Here is a 16,309-nt window from a genome sequence, read left to right on the forward strand (position 1 = left end):
CATTTTTTACGTGTAATAAAGCATTTTCTCTTTACATTAGGCAAAATCATCTTATAGAGTGGGAAAGGAAAAAACAAAGTGTAAAAGCTCTACAACTGAGCAGGACAAATACTTCTATTCTCAGAAAAGAATCATCATTTTCAGCTTAAATCTGAACAGCTGTGAGAGAAGAAGTTAGAAGAAGTGAGAGTTAAATACAAGAGGCACTGAGAAACAGAAAAACAAATACATCCACATAACATGAACTGTACTTCCACCACATTTGAATACGGAAACTTTCTTTTCCATCCCACTTGTTGCTTTGATTTCTATTGCTATAGCAATTTAATAAGAAAGTTAGTTTCACTAACTGAAATGGAAGGTTAATTTTACCAGATCATTATATGGAATACAGATGGCAGTATTCAAAAGCTGGAGACTGGTGTCTGCATATATGAATTTAATTAAAAAAAAAAAAAGAAAAAAAAAAACAGTTTATACCAATTTTCTTTTTTATTAGATATCAGCAGTTTACAAATTTGAATTAAGAATCAAAGGTACAGAACAGAATTAGCTTGAGCTCATTGTTGGTTGTGAGGTTTTTCCGTTAAGTTCTGATCATTTTTATACAAGATGTCATCAACAAAAAAATCCAAACTGTCTAAAACACAGTTCTACTATATTTCCTCATCCAAAAATTCGTTATTTATCAAAAAAACTGCGATTGTTCTGAAAATTTTAACAAGTATTTTACTAACTACTCTATTAGGCTCCTTATATACTTAAAGTCTTTTCAATTTGTACACAATACAGATTGTTTTTAAAGCACTTAAGGATTCCATATTGCAATTTTTTTATGACTTTCAAAACCAGGAATAAATAGCTTGTTCTCCTAAATGGATGAAATCTATTATTCAAAATACCAGGTGCCTCATCTCCCCTATACCTCACATTAAGTATAACATTTTCTTGCACAAATGTAATTTTAAAACATTAATCCCCCATCACTTCAATGCACATCAATTTACTGCAAGAGCTTCTACTTCCTGATAAACGCAGGTTTAACTTCACTCTATGTTTTGCTACAGACCACTAAATACAATCTCAGCATAAGCTTACTTTCTTCTCCACAGCTTGTGAGACAGCCAGAAGATACGTTATGTCTGGCAACTGAGGATACAGCTGCACAGAGGTTTCTGTTGGGAAAGCTCATTTCCAATTATGTGCTCATCCTTTCTTGCCTCGCAGACAAAAGCAGTAATAATACAAAGCTCCCAACATCTAACATCAAGGTCACTAAGAGAAATACAAGACCATCAAGGAAAAGGAAAATAAAAGCATATGCAATGTAACAAGTTGCTACATAATTTCTGCTCTGTGAAGACAAAATAGCAATAAAAAGACACTGCGCCAGAAAGCTGCACAAAAATAGGCTGGAACAATTAGAGACATTAAGAGTCTTAAGGCAACCTTTATTCAAATCAGCAGTGTGATTACTTGTGCATCTGAAGAGAAACTCTTCTTTAGTGTACTTAATTGATACGCAAGTTGTTAAGAACCATATCGATCCTAGAAAGCAAACAAACAAAAAAAAACAGGCATGAGCATGTTTTCCACTGAAAGAAATCAGTTTCACTTACATTAGTGAAATAAATTGTAGTTGAATTCTTAAAATCTTTCTTTAAGAAAATTGGGCACTGTTTTGAAGAACTGGAGCTTGCAGCTAAACCGAGAGATAATTAGCCTGATTTTCAAATATAAAATAGCTCCCATCGCCCTCATATAGGAAGCACAAACTGCAGGAAAGCTTTACATGGTGGAGGATAAGATGCCTGAATTTTGTGCATAGATCTAAGGTACTACTGTCAAACCAGAAGCAATACCAGAGTTAGGAACTATAACAGCAAGACAACAGCAAACAAATGGAATTTTTGTTTAGGTTTTCAGAAAAAACACTCTCTGCAAGGAAAGAAACAAAAAGAAGGTGTGCAGTAAGCTACAGATTTCCCTCTAAGATTATAAACAACTACTGTCAATCCTGGCAGGTCTATGAAGTTCAAAACTGAGTCCATTCTTTTCTTCCCAAAAATAATTCACAGCAGGATCTATGACATTAGATGCCTACAAGACAACTTTAACTGAAGTGTAAGATATTTTTTGCTAACCTGTATAGATGTCATGACTCCATTAGCGAGTACAGAAAGCTTTCCAGCCACTGATTTCACTCCTTGTTTAAACTGGGCAATATCAGGAGCAGAAGGCAAGACGTTTGTAATGTTGTAGCTTCCTGAAGGGGCAAACACACAGACAAAAATAAAACAATTCTGTATAAAAAGCAGACTTTTTTCCCGTAAGAAGTACAAAATGCTACTAAGTGGACTAAAGGTGAACATCTGATAACCACTACAGAAAACAGTAGGTCGAAATCTTAAATTTCTTAAATCCATCTTGCTTTTTATTTTTTCATTAGCTCCTATTTCCACCCAGTCTGTCATTTTCTACACTTCGCATTCCCAGTTAAGCAGTATATGTTTGGATGAAACATGATTTATCCTGTGCTTCCAACCTGCTGTAGTGGTATGTCTTGTATCCTGGACAGCTGTGCTTACGTTGCAATTTGGAGATGAATGAGAAGTAAGGAACCTTATTTGTGTGCATGCATGGACATGCTTTGCTCGCTGTTCTGCATTACTGTATCCACAGACTGAACATTCTCTGGAATTACAGCAATGGTCATTTGCATAGCAGGTTTTCACAGTCCCCAACAAAGCTGGCAATCCAACCTTTCTTAGAAAGGGTGTTACCTCTACTGCTGTTATGAGAACTACTGGTCTAAAGACAGCAGAAAGCAAAGGTGTTTCAAAACTAATGGCATGGTAAGTATTAACACACAATTACAGTCAAATGCTCATCAGTGAGAAGAACTGCTGTCATGCTAAATTCTGCAAAGTATTTTGAAATCTTCCAAGCCTCTGGTGCTGTAAAGGACACACACGTCAGTGAAAGAGCTCTTGCAGAACTGAGATCTCGTGAATAAATAAGGTTCCTGAGAGGAAGCACATTTTCAAAATCAAGACTGGTCCCTCGCCCTAACTCAGGCATGCAGCCAATCAGTACCTCTGGTCAGTCAGAGCACAGCTGGTAAGTTGTGCGCAGTTATCAACCTGCACACAAGTTCATCCAGCTGCAGACACCACATCCTTCAGAACTGTAACTCCTTTCAACAACATTTCCACACACTGGCTTTCAACAGTATTTCTATATTCTGGCTGCTTTTTCTTCCCCCCCCCCGGAGTGAACCTGCAGCTCCTCTTTTCACATTCATCAAGCTTCCCTTCCCCTGAGACCTTCCTATGGCACATGGGCACATCACCTATTGCTCCTTTTCAAAAAAATCACTATTCAAAAATTCACTATCGTTGAGATATCTCTACTTCTGAACTGTAACTTTATCCATTCCATTTAACACATGCTTTTTTTTTTTTTTTTTCTCCTATTAAAGCCAAAACAATGGGAATAAAAATCACATATATGAACAAAGGGAATGAAGCTCTACTCTCTTCTCAATCGAATGATTTTTCTCCTGCTTTTCTAGTTTACAAGACTCCCAGACAATTGCACAAAATGACAGAGGTAGATAACTCCTTGTTTTCTAACTTCTTTCAAAATCATCATTTGCAAGTCAATGACCTGACATGCCATCTTTCAAAAGTAACAGGTATTAAAAAGAATACAAACTAAAAACTCTGTTTTGCAGCCTTATCTTTTTGGTAACAGTGTTCTGTGTAAATACAGGTATCCTGAAACTTGGTGACGTAAAATCTCAGCGGCGTTCATGAAAACAACTTTAGTTTCAAGACTCTATATTGGCAAGGACCCCAGAATTACAGAAGTGCATTTGCTGCCAACCTCCGGTCTTCTGATTACATTCATTTTACGGAACTGATCAGGACCTTGGCATTAATCCAACAACAGACAACCTATGAGTGCAGTAAAATATCTCAAATGGTCACCATCTAAAATAACCTTTGAGAAGGGGATTGTAACAGAAAAACAAGCAGGAAAGACAGATCCTAGTGCCTGAACATAAAGTGAATTTAAAATACACGAACTAACAATTCTTGGTGTATTATTTCTTCACTTTTATTGCTCAGAAGTGTAGTAACTACACAGGAAATTGAGCCACTTTGTAATGAAACTTCAAATTCACTGTTGAATTACATAGCAAGGATGCCAGTCGCAGTGAGTAACTAACCATGAAATGCAGGAAAGTATTTTGCATTCTTTTATTAGAAATCTCTGTACTCCACACGCCCTAAGAGACTTTCCCAGTAGTGAGTAATGAATAAACATGTGCACAGTTCCTATACACATAACAAACTTCGTATAATTGCTTATGAGTATCCTTATGTAGAGTACGATGAGAATTTTATCATGTATACACCTAGTGTATAAGTGAGCAGAATCCTCAAACGTCATATTCTGAGAAAGGACAGAGCCCATTTTGAAACAACACTATGTTGCTGAATTATTAGCAGCATGCTAAAAAACAAAGACATTTTCAACAGCCTAAACACTACTTTTCAGTCTATTTAATACTTAATTTCTAACCTGATGATATGTACTCTCCAGCCTAAAGTACTCCAACAAACCTTCTCAACAGACAAATAACTTGCAACATTTCCTTAACAATTTGGCAAGACCAGTGTTCAAAGTAGATTCAATACTATTATTACAATGTGTGGCATGCATGTGGCATGTGGTAACTCATCAAAAGACTACCTGAATTTAGGTGTCATCTCCTTTGTTTTTAAGATATTACTATACGGTTTCAGGTCTTCTTTGTTTGTTTTCATACACAAAAAAAGCAATATGTCACAAAAATTATACTAAAATACTGAAGTCACTGAACTGAAAACACGGAACTTTTTATCTAATAAATGAACATTTTGAAAAAATGACTACAGCTGTCTTGCTTGCTTGATCTATTAGCAATATTAATGCATACTGCACTTTGCATACTTTTTGCAGAATACAGCAATAGCTTTCTAACACCATGACTAGAAGCAGAGTACTGGAATGCATCCCACAGCACTCTACAGTTTCTCACCCAGTTAAGTATGTACCTGCCGGCTGCTTTTTCTGATCTTCAAACAAGTCTGCTGAACTTATAGAGGAGCTTCCAGAAAGTCTTTCCAGTCGAGCCCTAGCTTCATACTACAAAAGAATTGAGAAGAAAAAGTATTTTAACAGCGTGCTGGCATTTTGAGAGCTGATGTAAAATAACGAGATTATAAAAAGTAAAAACCCATCTGAAGTTGACCATTCTGAAAGCTACCGTCACATTACATGTAGCTTATACAGCATGAGCTTGTCCTCCCCTCAACTCTTTTCTTAACAGATCAAAGACTGACATCTTCCTCTGCAACACTGAGAGGCCAGTTCACTATTAGCTCCCCTAAAAAAAGTTTATGTTGCTGACCAGGCAGAGGACAGTGCACTATTCAATCATTAAAAATCACAACAAAAAATATGAAATAGTGGGTAGGTATGAAAAACACTCCAGTTAGCATCATTTTGACATCACAGCACGCTTGTATCATAGAATCATACAATAGTTTGGGTGGAAGTGACCTTAAAGCCCACCCAATACCAACCCCCCCTGCTGCTAGTAGGGCTGCCACCCAGCAGCTCAGGCTGCCCAAGGCCCCATCCAACCTGGCCTTGAGTGGCTCCAGGGATGGGTCATCCACAGCTTATCTGGGCAGCCTGTTCCATGCTTCACCATTTTCTGAGCGAAGAATTTTCCTCCTATCACCTCATACCTCCCTTCATTTAGTTTAAAACACTTCCTCCTTGTCCTATTACTATGAGATCATGAGTCACCCTCCTGTGTACAGAAAGGTCACAACGAGGTCTTCCTGAAGCCTTATCCCTGCTGAATGATGATTTTAATTAAACTTTTCCCAGTTCTAAGTCCTTGGGAATGGTGATAAAATGATTACATCATTTTACATCACTGTTTACATCGTTATTTTTTCTTTAAAAGAAATTTTTTTTTAAAGTGATTGCTTGTCTACAAAATTCTAACTAATATAAATGCTTTTGTTTTATTATTATTTGTAGGCTGATCCAATTATATGCTATTTGCTGATCAATTTATAAGCTTACCTAGCCTTACAATTATAAGGAGACTGCCCTTTTCATCAACAATTTGTTAGCATCAGATTTTTTGTCTGCAATGAAAGAAGCTGAACTTCATCCAGCATCAGGCTGATTCTTTCTAAATCAAAGACTGCTGAATGACTATCTATCACCCCTACCAGAAAAGAATGATACTGGGGGCAAAGCTCCTCCTAGCATTTTCAGCTCCTTGAGAAGAAATACTAAACCATCAGTTACTGGAGACTTGCCTATTTCTATCAAACAAATTTTCAAACAAATATAACTCTACAAAAGTAACAATTTTACAGATTGTTAAGTATTTATTGCCTGCTCTTTATATACAACAACACCTTGTTCTACAGCCAAACAATATTTTCACATTCAGCAAGGTTTATCACTGTTTCCAGCTTACATCTGCATGATCTTGCCTTCCGAAATACATGTCTGATGAAATTGCTTTTACATTGCCAAATTTTTTTTGTGCCTCATCGGTGCTTGAAGACGGCTCATATTCAGGCTTACGACGAGATGCAGGCCTAGAAAAAAAACCAGAACGCATTAGCAGTGTTACATTTATATCATGGCAGAATGCTAAATCAAATAAGAAGCACTACCATCTTCATTTTTTTTGAAGTCCAGAAGCATAATTGTGATTTATAAAATAGCAGCACGTAGAAATTAAATCAGCATAAATCCAGGACTATATAACTAGTCTGATATAGCAGCAAATAAAATTTCAGTGACAGTTTTACAAGACAATGAACTTATAGCATCTGATTCATGAATCCTGCCATCTTTATTTTTAGAGCTCACTGAAAAAGTAAGCCAAAATTACATCAACAAAAACAGGATATTTCTACAAAACCCCAAAAGAAAAACAAACCCACTTAAAAGCACAACATCAGTGAAATTCACATTTAAGCCAAACAGTATGAAAAGATCCGGCCTTTTATCTCAGCAAACATGCATATGTTTATAACTTTTTTTAAAGAAAAAAAGAAGCTTAAATAACAAACTAACAGCGTTATGAACAATATCAGTGCCTATTTTGTGCAGAATGTATGGTCCAGTCTTTAAGAAAGACTATGTTTGTCTTAAAAAAAAAAAAAAGTTACATTAAGCATACAGATAAATGAAAAATTGTTTTAAATAAGAACAGAAGCAAATACAGCTGGCAATCACACAAAAGCCCACATTCTTGCATTTTCCATTTTATTGAAAACATGAAAACACAGCTGTCACAAAAAGAAATACATTCATCTCTTATCAAAGAGACAACAGACCTAACTGTGATGATATCTTGATCCCAAGAGCTTAGTTTCACTCCTTCGGTAACTGGGTTCTACTTGGTTCATAAGACAATACACAAAGGAGTAAAACAAGCACGTACTCAAAACACTCAAATATGAGTCATTCTCTATTTTGCCTACCACCCTTTTGCTGCAAATACTTTGGAAACTACCTCCAGTAGATACACTGCAAATCAAAACAGACAATAACTTTTTTAAAAATACTGATCACGAAATTCAGCTTACAAAGAAAACTCAGCCAGGTTCCCTGCCTGATAATCAAAGCTGTGACCAAATTCTCCCTCTAGTCAGAAAAAAATTGCAGTACTATAATCAGGATTCAAATTGTATTAACATGCTTGGACTTCCTGTTCAAAAATCAGTTAGTATTTCTTGGCATACCTCTCTGAAAAGCCTGTATTTTTCGGAGTTAATATTATATCAACATCTCTGCTATTACTTTCCTTCTTCCAAAAAGGATCTGAATTGTCATCCCATTTAGAGAAAGTGTTGCTTCTCAAATCTGAAGAATCATAGTACCTAAATAAAAGAAAAAAAAAAGAAATAGTGAAAAAGTAGAATCTTACACTTAACTGAGTGGAAAGTTCACCTTCCCTGTAGGCTGGATGTGGCCACAAATATACGGTGTGGACTTCCAGAGAGATCTGTTCCCATCAAAGACAGCAGAACAAAGATTTTGTTAATTTAAGTATTCCATCTGTTTTAGGGTCAGGCAAAGCACTTGGAAAAAAACACTGTCAAGACACCTACTTGACATAAGAGAAATCCTTCAGAACAAGCCCTGTGAGCACTGGTTTTGCATCATGACAACCCTACAAGCCAGCCTGTTCATAAACACTTGGTGCTCTTCACACTCCAAATAAAGCCACCACCACTTTCAAGGCACTTTTAGACATCCAAATGTACCTAACCCATGCCATCTGATGGTGCTGTGGGTCCACATGCAGGAAATTTTTTCTAATTAGAGCTGACAGTGGCTGATCTCACAGTTACGTACAAATCTATCTCCAGCAAGAGAATTTGCTCCCATTTTCTGCAGCATTAACAAACAAAATTCAAAGCTGTATGGAAAGCCCTTACCTCAGGTTCTGTACATTTTTGTATGCAAAGATTACTATGAAACTTCTGAGCTTTGTAACATGTTTTATTAAACAATGATAAAGAACCTATTTCTTGAAAATCAGTCTCATTTCAACAACTGAGAATCTTTTTGCATATCAAAACTGCAGAGAACACAAAAACAGAAAGAAAAGGAAAAAAAACTGAAGCACGTTTGACAGGGTATCTTATCTTGAGCATTTCCCCTTATATATGATTATCTACATATGTTTAAAGAAGCCTGGCTAACACTTGGGGGAAAAAACGTATCTAAATGCTAAACACTGAGCGTTTTTCTTTGTGGCTAAATTTAAATCCTAACTTTGGATACGACTAGGATAGGGGTAAGACGACCAAAACAAAAGAAGGCATTAAAGCCAGGACCCACATTTCATGAAAAGAGCCATTTGAAAAACATGCTCTGTTTGTGTTGTAAATAGTCAGGACACTGTTTTTGCTGTTGATGGGAAATGTGACACCTTCAGTGAAGTCTCCCACCACTGTACATGTAAAAGAGCAAGGACAGTGTGATTAACTTCTGCAGAAATCTCTCCCTTTCTCTCCCAATAGACACCAAGAAATGAGACTCACTGAGATGCAATCTTCATTTTCACAACTTTATCTCACAGAGTGGATGTTACATGCAATGTATTTTTGAGGGCATTTTTTCCTGCTAAAAGCACTATTTTAATCTCTCCACTATATGGATACAGCTGGAAAATCCACAGAAAGTCATCAATATAAAATGAAATGAAAGGAGAAATATCACTCTTTGGGGCACATCACTATATTAATTCAATCTTTTCCTGTTACTGTGATTCTAGCTTGTTTTCAGTGGAACACCTCATAGAATAAAAGGAAGGCAGAAACTCCCAGACAGAAGTGGCAGAGCATCAGAGGGAAGATTGTCTTCCAAACTGCCTCACTCAGCTGCTGATCTCGCTCTCAACAGCTCAGAAATATGGCAAGGTTTGCTATATGCTTTCCTACAACCATTTTCCTTTGGCCTTTCAGCTCACTTTGTGTCAAATGTTCCTGTGGCAGCGGGATGTAGAAGAGGAGTATGAAAAACACGTGTAGAATCTACGAGATGCTCACCTAGAGAGTGATGCTAGTCTTCCAAAGTTCTATAGGAATGCATAATAACAAGTGGGGGTATGAGGACAGAGAGGTGAAGCAACCTAATCCCTCAAAGAACATCAAAACGACAGGATTGGAAAGGGATTACTCATGAGCTACTTTAAATAAAATGACTTATTTCTTCACCTTTCCCTTTCAGATTTTCCTAACTTTACAAAATATTTCTTCAGTAATCAGAGAGGGAAAAAACCCACACATATAAAAAAACCTACATTATTATGTTAATAAACATTTTTTAAATGTAGGAAAAAACAAAACAAAACTAATCCAAGAATTTTGAGAGGCTTTAATTACGTAATAAAATCTTAAGGTATTTATCTTGCTTGATTTACAGATATGCACCAGCATGGCACTAACATCCAGCATGATTATTTTGCTTTTTGCTGCATACTGAGATGACAGTAAAGTTACTCTGCCTCTATTTCAAAGTCACAACTTGCAATAAATAAAAACCCTACCAAGTCCAACAATTTGACACTTTCTCTAAAAAGAATGAATTTGTTTATCAACTCCAATTAGATTCTACTACTGCTACAGCATGCACAAGAGTCAAAAGCAGCTAAGTCACAATTTACCTTCTAATTATTGAACCAAAACACATTAAAAAGCCTCTTCCATAATTCATAATTTCTCTGCTAGTAGACTTATAAATAATTTGAGAGCAGTAACAGCTCCTTTTCAAGGTACAAATAAACAGAGGAGCACTGAGATGATACATGTCTCATTTTAGAAGACTGCTGCCAGTTTGCTTGGTATCGTATTTGCAATTCTGTTGCTAGTGATTACACAACAAAGTAATGACATAAAAGCCTCTGCACTTCTATTTACCCACCTACAAGTAATTAGGTACAATTTTCCATGTTACTTTGGCAGCAATTCAATAAAGTTTACAGAAGGACCACTTGTTTCTATCAGTCCAGCTGTCTGAATGCAATTAATGCCTGTCAAGCACTTTGCTGTCTCCTTCCCAGCAAAATTTGCAGTGTATTTTTGACCCAAACTTTTTTGTCTCGGATTTTTCTTAATTTTATGTTTAAAGACAAAGTCTTGTATTATAAGACTGCAGACATCTGCCTATTTCATCTAGCACACAATATATCAAGGTTTACTTCTCTGCATTTGGCATGCTTTTAGGTAAAAGATTCCAACAGCAGTCAACCTTGTACCAGAATTTGATATTTATTTAATTCTCAACTGAGCACTGAAGATACACTGAAGTTCCACAAAACAAACAAATATTAACTAAGATTCTGCATATGGTCAATGAAAGGTTGTACAGCAACTCTTGACAAATAAAGACTGGACAGGACTGGACAACCAGTGAGACAAAACTTATAAGTACCACAGAATTCAGACTACTTCTCAGAAAAAATGTAGCTTCTTTTCATTACGTTGAAGGGCAGGAATGCTATGCAGAGGGATCTTAAAAGGCTTGAAATAGGGGCCTATGCACGCTTCATGAAATTCAACAAGGCCAACAATAAGGTCATGCAGCGGGGCAATTCCAAACATGAATAAAGGCTGGGCAATGAGTGGATAGAGAGCAGTCCTACACAGAATAACTTGAGGGTATTGGTGAACAAACAACTGAGTAAGAGCAGATCCTCCTGAGATCTACATTACGGCACATGCCAAGACAGAGATGATAAGAGACAGCCAGCTCAGCTTCACCAAGGACAGATCACATCTGAACAGTCAGGTGGTTATCTATGACAGTAACAGCATCAGTGGACAAAGGAAGGGCAACTGATGTCATCTACCTGGTCTCGTGCAAAGCCTTTGATATGGTCCCCATCACATCCTTGTCTCTAAGTTAGAGAGATACGGATTTGAAGGCTGGCCTACAGGATGGATAAAGAAATGGTGGGATGGCCACAGTCAGAGGGCTGCTGTCAGTGGTCTTATAACCTGGTGGAGGCCAGTGGTTAGTAGCGTCCTCCACGGGTCTGTCTTGGGAGCTGTGCTTTTCAGCATTGTTATCAGTGACAAAGACAGTGAGATTGAGTGCATCCCCAGAAGTTTGCTGATGACACCAAGCTGCATGGTGCAGCTGACAGAAGAGAAGGAAGGGATGCCATAAAAGGTATCTAGACAGGTTTGAAAAATGGGCCCATGTTAACCAAATGAGGTTCCAGAAGGCAAAGCGCAAGCTTTTTTCGCTTGTACTTGAGCTGGAGCCATCCCATATTTGCACTGACAAGGAGAACTCATTGAGGAGAGCCCTGCCCAGAAAGACTTGGCACAATGAATGAACAGCTTGACATGAGCCACCACTGAGCACTTGCAGCCCAGAAGGCCAACTGTATCCTGGGCTGCATGAAAAGAGAGGTAGCCAGCAGGGCAAAGGGAGGCCTTTGTTCTGCCCTCACGAGGGCATGCAGACCTGGGGCCCCCAGCACAAGAAAGACATGGAGCTGCTGGAGCAGGTCCAAAGGAGGGCCACAGAGATGATCAGAAGGCTGGAGTACCTCTCTCATGAAGACAGGTTGAGGAAACTGGGCTTGTTCAGCTTGAAGAACAGAATGCTCCGGGGAGGCCTCATTGTGGCCTTCAAGTACCTAAAGGGAACTTAAGAATAGGTGGGAGACTGACTTTTCATGCAATTTGATAGCAATGAAACAAGGGGAATACTTCTAAAGTAAAAGAAAGAGGTAAAATACTTCTAAAGTAAAAGAAGTATGCCCAACCCATGGTCTGTATGTGGACCAACAAAGCTAACAATGCAGCCACCCTCTGCCCTGTACCATTGTGGTGGTGGCTCTGACCCACTCTGGCCCAAGTGCACAACAGTCACTCAGCACCAACCGAACATCAGTGAGCGATTATCCCTATCTGGTCTGAAACGAGGGCATGAGGTGGGCACAGTGCAGTGCTGACTCAAGTTATGGCAAATAAGTTTACGGATTTTTGATACATTAACTGTCAACATAAATATATTAACTGTGACTTCAGAAATGGAACATAGTTTCCCTACAGTAAGGAAAAAATCCCACTAATTCCACATTTTTGTTGCTCTTCTTTATATGCTTTAATATAAAAATATCAAAAATTAAAATAAGTTTTGTTATTTACATATATTAACTATATTCTATATTTACAAAGGCTACTCAGAAAGTAATGCCTCGTATTTTATGACTTTGGCTCATGATGTCAGAGGTGGCTGTTGGTGGAATGGCAGTAGAGGCTGGACCTTCCCACAGATATTCCATTGCATTTTGTTGCTGTGTGACAGATGGCAGCAGAGGGGCAGTCTGACAACATGGTGCCTGACATGGAAGTGGGTATGAAGCAAAGCTGTGTTATTAAATTCCTCCATATGGAAAAAATGGCACCTACTGACATTCATGAACACTTTGTGAACATTTACCTTGTTTCAAATATACTGCATACACTGAAATACATAACTTGCATACACTCAAAACATAAAGCCAATACATTACCTTGAACTAGAAGAAGAAAAATAGGAGTCTTCTGCATCATCTATGTACTTTTTCTTTGGTTTTGCAACTGTTGGTGTTTCTTGTTCTATTGTCTGCATATCTGAGATGACAGAGTGAGAAATGCCACTGTGGAAAGTGAAAAAAAAAAAAAATAACAATAATGTGAAGAGATGACAAAGCCTACACCCTAAAATAAATAAATAAATAATGAAAGCCCTTGTGCAGTCTCTGAAGCCTGCTGTCATTGCAAAATCTCTATAAACATTTAAGAAGAAATGGGGAATTTAAAAAGTAAAGAAGCCTTTGAAAGCTCAGCTACAGTTCTCTGAAGTAGTGACAAGACTTTTGAATATACAAAGCATTCCAACAGCTGTAAAAGAGCCATATGATTTTTCAGAGTTTTGGCACGTATCGGGTAGACTATGCTTAGGTTTGTAGTGTTCAAGAAGACATTCCCGCTACCCTCATCACAGACAGCTAAATAACTCAAAAATCCTACAGACAATGTACAATTTAAGTTAGCATCTGTCTGGAAAATTAAAACTCCTACCCCTTTCTCTGACAAATACTCCATTGTTTGACAATTGCATTTCCGTAACACTTCAGTATATTTTTTCATTTCAAAAGTAAAATCAAGACTATTTGCATAAAATCACGGTCTACTTAAACACAGGGTACAGAACCTCACATACCTTCTGTTGCTGCCAAATCCCATGCCAAGCCTCTCTAGTTCATTTTTCTTCTTACCAGATAGATTTAACTTTTCTTCTTTTGTTTTAATATCAAGATCTCTGTAGGCCAATCGTAAAGATGATACACTAGAACAAAACATACAGTTAAATGTCAATGTAAAATCATTTTAAAATAGTAATATTGATAGAAAACAGGTAATGCGTATTATACAACTGTATCTTGTTTTCTGTGTTTACTGAAAATATTCATTATTAACAAGATCACATTCCAACTATAAGAATGGGAAAAATGTGGTAGAGAATACTGTTTGAACAGTACTCTGAGTATGGTTGGGTATTTTGTTGTTGTTGTTGTTGTTGTTGTTTTTCTCCTTCAAAAGATATGTAAAAATTTCTACTGATAAAGTTCAGGGTACTGTTTTGCTCTACCATCAAGTCAACCACTGTCATAGTGGTACCTGCTTCCCAATAATTACCAAAATCATCCAACTCTGATACATTACAGTATCCTCAATACAACACTAGTAATGTGCTCCCCAAGAGCACTCCTTGGCCCTGCTATATCTTCCTACATGCTCCTAATGGTTTTAACGCCTGCTATATATACTTGAGGAACTTTTAGTAGAGGTAGACTACATTTCCCCTCTGCTGATGCTGCTCTTCTCTGTCCCAGAAAAAGAATCTCAGAAGAGGGAAGAGAATCTTTGTAGCTGCAACATCAAATATATTCTCTAGTATGGAATCTCTGGAGCATCCAAAATGTATTTACTCCATGACAAGCAACGTATTTTGTCACCTGAAACATCCTTGTAATTCAAATACAGTAAGAGCTGAGATGCCATGGGCCTTTCTAAACTTCAAAACAGTATTTTCCCAGCAGTATCAATGTAGTAGGTAGAGTTTTTAAATCATGATTACAGAACTGTAGGAACACTGCTTAAATCTAATTTGTTAGTTTAAAAGGGATACAAAGAGTAATTTTAATGAGGAACACAACAATATCTAATTCATAGGTTGTGTCTGTCATAAAGTACAAATGAACACTATCAGAAGAAAAGCAAATGGGAATTAGATGTTACTTGTAGATACCTGTAAGACTTCCTGTTGCAAGTAGAAGGGAAATATCTAAGTTGAAAACAACACATTTTCCTTCTAACTTTCCATCCATTTTATACGGAAGCAGGAATGAAAAGAAAAGCCACTTGATTACTGAAACAGGCTCTTCTGGTCTTGCTCTTCATCAGGCCCCATGTGCCCTTACTTAATTTTAAACAGCAGTACAAGATGCCTCTAACAAAGGTCATATCTTGCTGGACAGTGCAGACTACTGAAAGACAGAGGTTGTGCACCTGAACTTAGGATGACTGGATATCCTTTGATTGGCCCTTCAGAAGGCCTTAATTCAGAACTAAAATGCATTATGGCTTACGTTCAGATGCTGGCAACAATAAATGTCAGTCACATGTTGAATGATTTTTGAAATCAGTAAAATCTGAAAAACTTATCATCAAACTACAGAATATATCCAGGAAAGTTCTTAATCAATTCTTACTATTTAGAACCAACCATTATAGAGAAAATGGGAAATGTTTTCTAAAGTTCAGCTTAATACTGATACTGAAAGAAATCTATTCAGCACTTTACTTAAATAAAAAGATAGCAGTCTGTTTCATGAAATCTATTTAATGAACATAAAAAACCTCTTATTTTCTGCAGATTAAAAATCATCATTATACCTATTAGTTTTATAGTAACTCTAGCAGTCTATTATTTTGTCACTGCACAGCAGAAAATGAAGAAACTGTGTACCAATTACAAAATTACTCTTTAAGTTTCAAATCTTAGGTCTCTTTCTAAAAAGAAAGCATCAAAAGTATAATTTCCAAACATGTAACAAAGTCACAATTAAATAATTTACTAAAGCTCATTACTCACTCATTAGTTACTAGATTTTAAAACGAAAACCACACAAATTAGCTGGAGGCATGCACAACTTTAGAAGTATTCATTCTTCTTTAATTTTGATATACACTGCCATCTACAGTTAAAAACCCAAAAAGTTAATCTGTAGTGAACGTTTCCTTGCCCCTACTGAGATCGGATACATAAACTGAGGTCTATGTGCATCCCTTGCACTTACAGACACTCCTAGAGGGTTCTAGCTAGCCCAGAAATATTGCAGTGGACCGATACACATCAGGTACCGACAAATGTTTCTGACACAAAAACAGAATCACTAACGTGAGTTTCTTCCAAACTGCATAATATCATTTAAAAGATTATCATTAAAGAATACTAATAATTAATAATGAACTATCATTTTTCGTTTTTATTTAGCAACACATTCCTGCAATTCAGTTTACTGGCAATTTCTGGCAATCGATGAAGGATGTGATTTTTGTCAGAATACTCAGAATACTCAGAAAAAAACCAAACGATCCCTTTGTGATTAATACTTTTGATGCACACAAAACATCCATTTTTG

At 37.0% G+C, this 16,309-nt stretch overlaps 1 protein-coding gene across 2 annotated transcripts in view; it reads right to left on the reverse strand.

The window, feature by feature from the left end:
• Nucleotides 1-473: 473 nt before the first annotated feature.
• ARFGAP3 (ADP ribosylation factor GTPase activating protein 3) overlaps nt 474-16,309 on the reverse strand; it is a 33,402-nt gene continuing 17,566 nt past the window's right edge. For both annotated transcript variants that reach the window (XM_042835002.1, XM_042835004.1), the window contains exons 10-16: nt 13,825-13,950; nt 13,133-13,258; nt 7,836-7,973; nt 6,557-6,680; nt 5,106-5,196; nt 2,145-2,266; nt 474-1,548 (exon numbers count right to left, since the gene is read on the reverse strand). In XM_042835002.1, the coding sequence (XP_042690936.1) occupies nt 1,531-1,548; nt 2,145-2,266; nt 5,106-5,196; nt 6,557-6,680; nt 7,836-7,973; nt 13,133-13,258; nt 13,825-13,950 (745 nt within the window). In that variant the 3' untranslated portion in view covers nt 474-1,530. The remainder of the gene's footprint in view (nt 1,549-2,144; nt 2,267-5,105; nt 5,197-6,556; nt 6,681-7,835; nt 7,974-13,132; nt 13,259-13,824; nt 13,951-16,309) is intronic.

This window comes from Centrocercus urophasianus, unplaced genomic scaffold (assembly GCF_019232065.1).
Source record: "Centrocercus urophasianus isolate 14NV4802_14NV808 unplaced genomic scaffold, USGS_Curo_1.0 seq_5, whole genome shotgun sequence".
Lineage (NCBI taxonomy): Eukaryota > Metazoa > Chordata > Aves > Galliformes > Phasianidae > Centrocercus > Centrocercus urophasianus.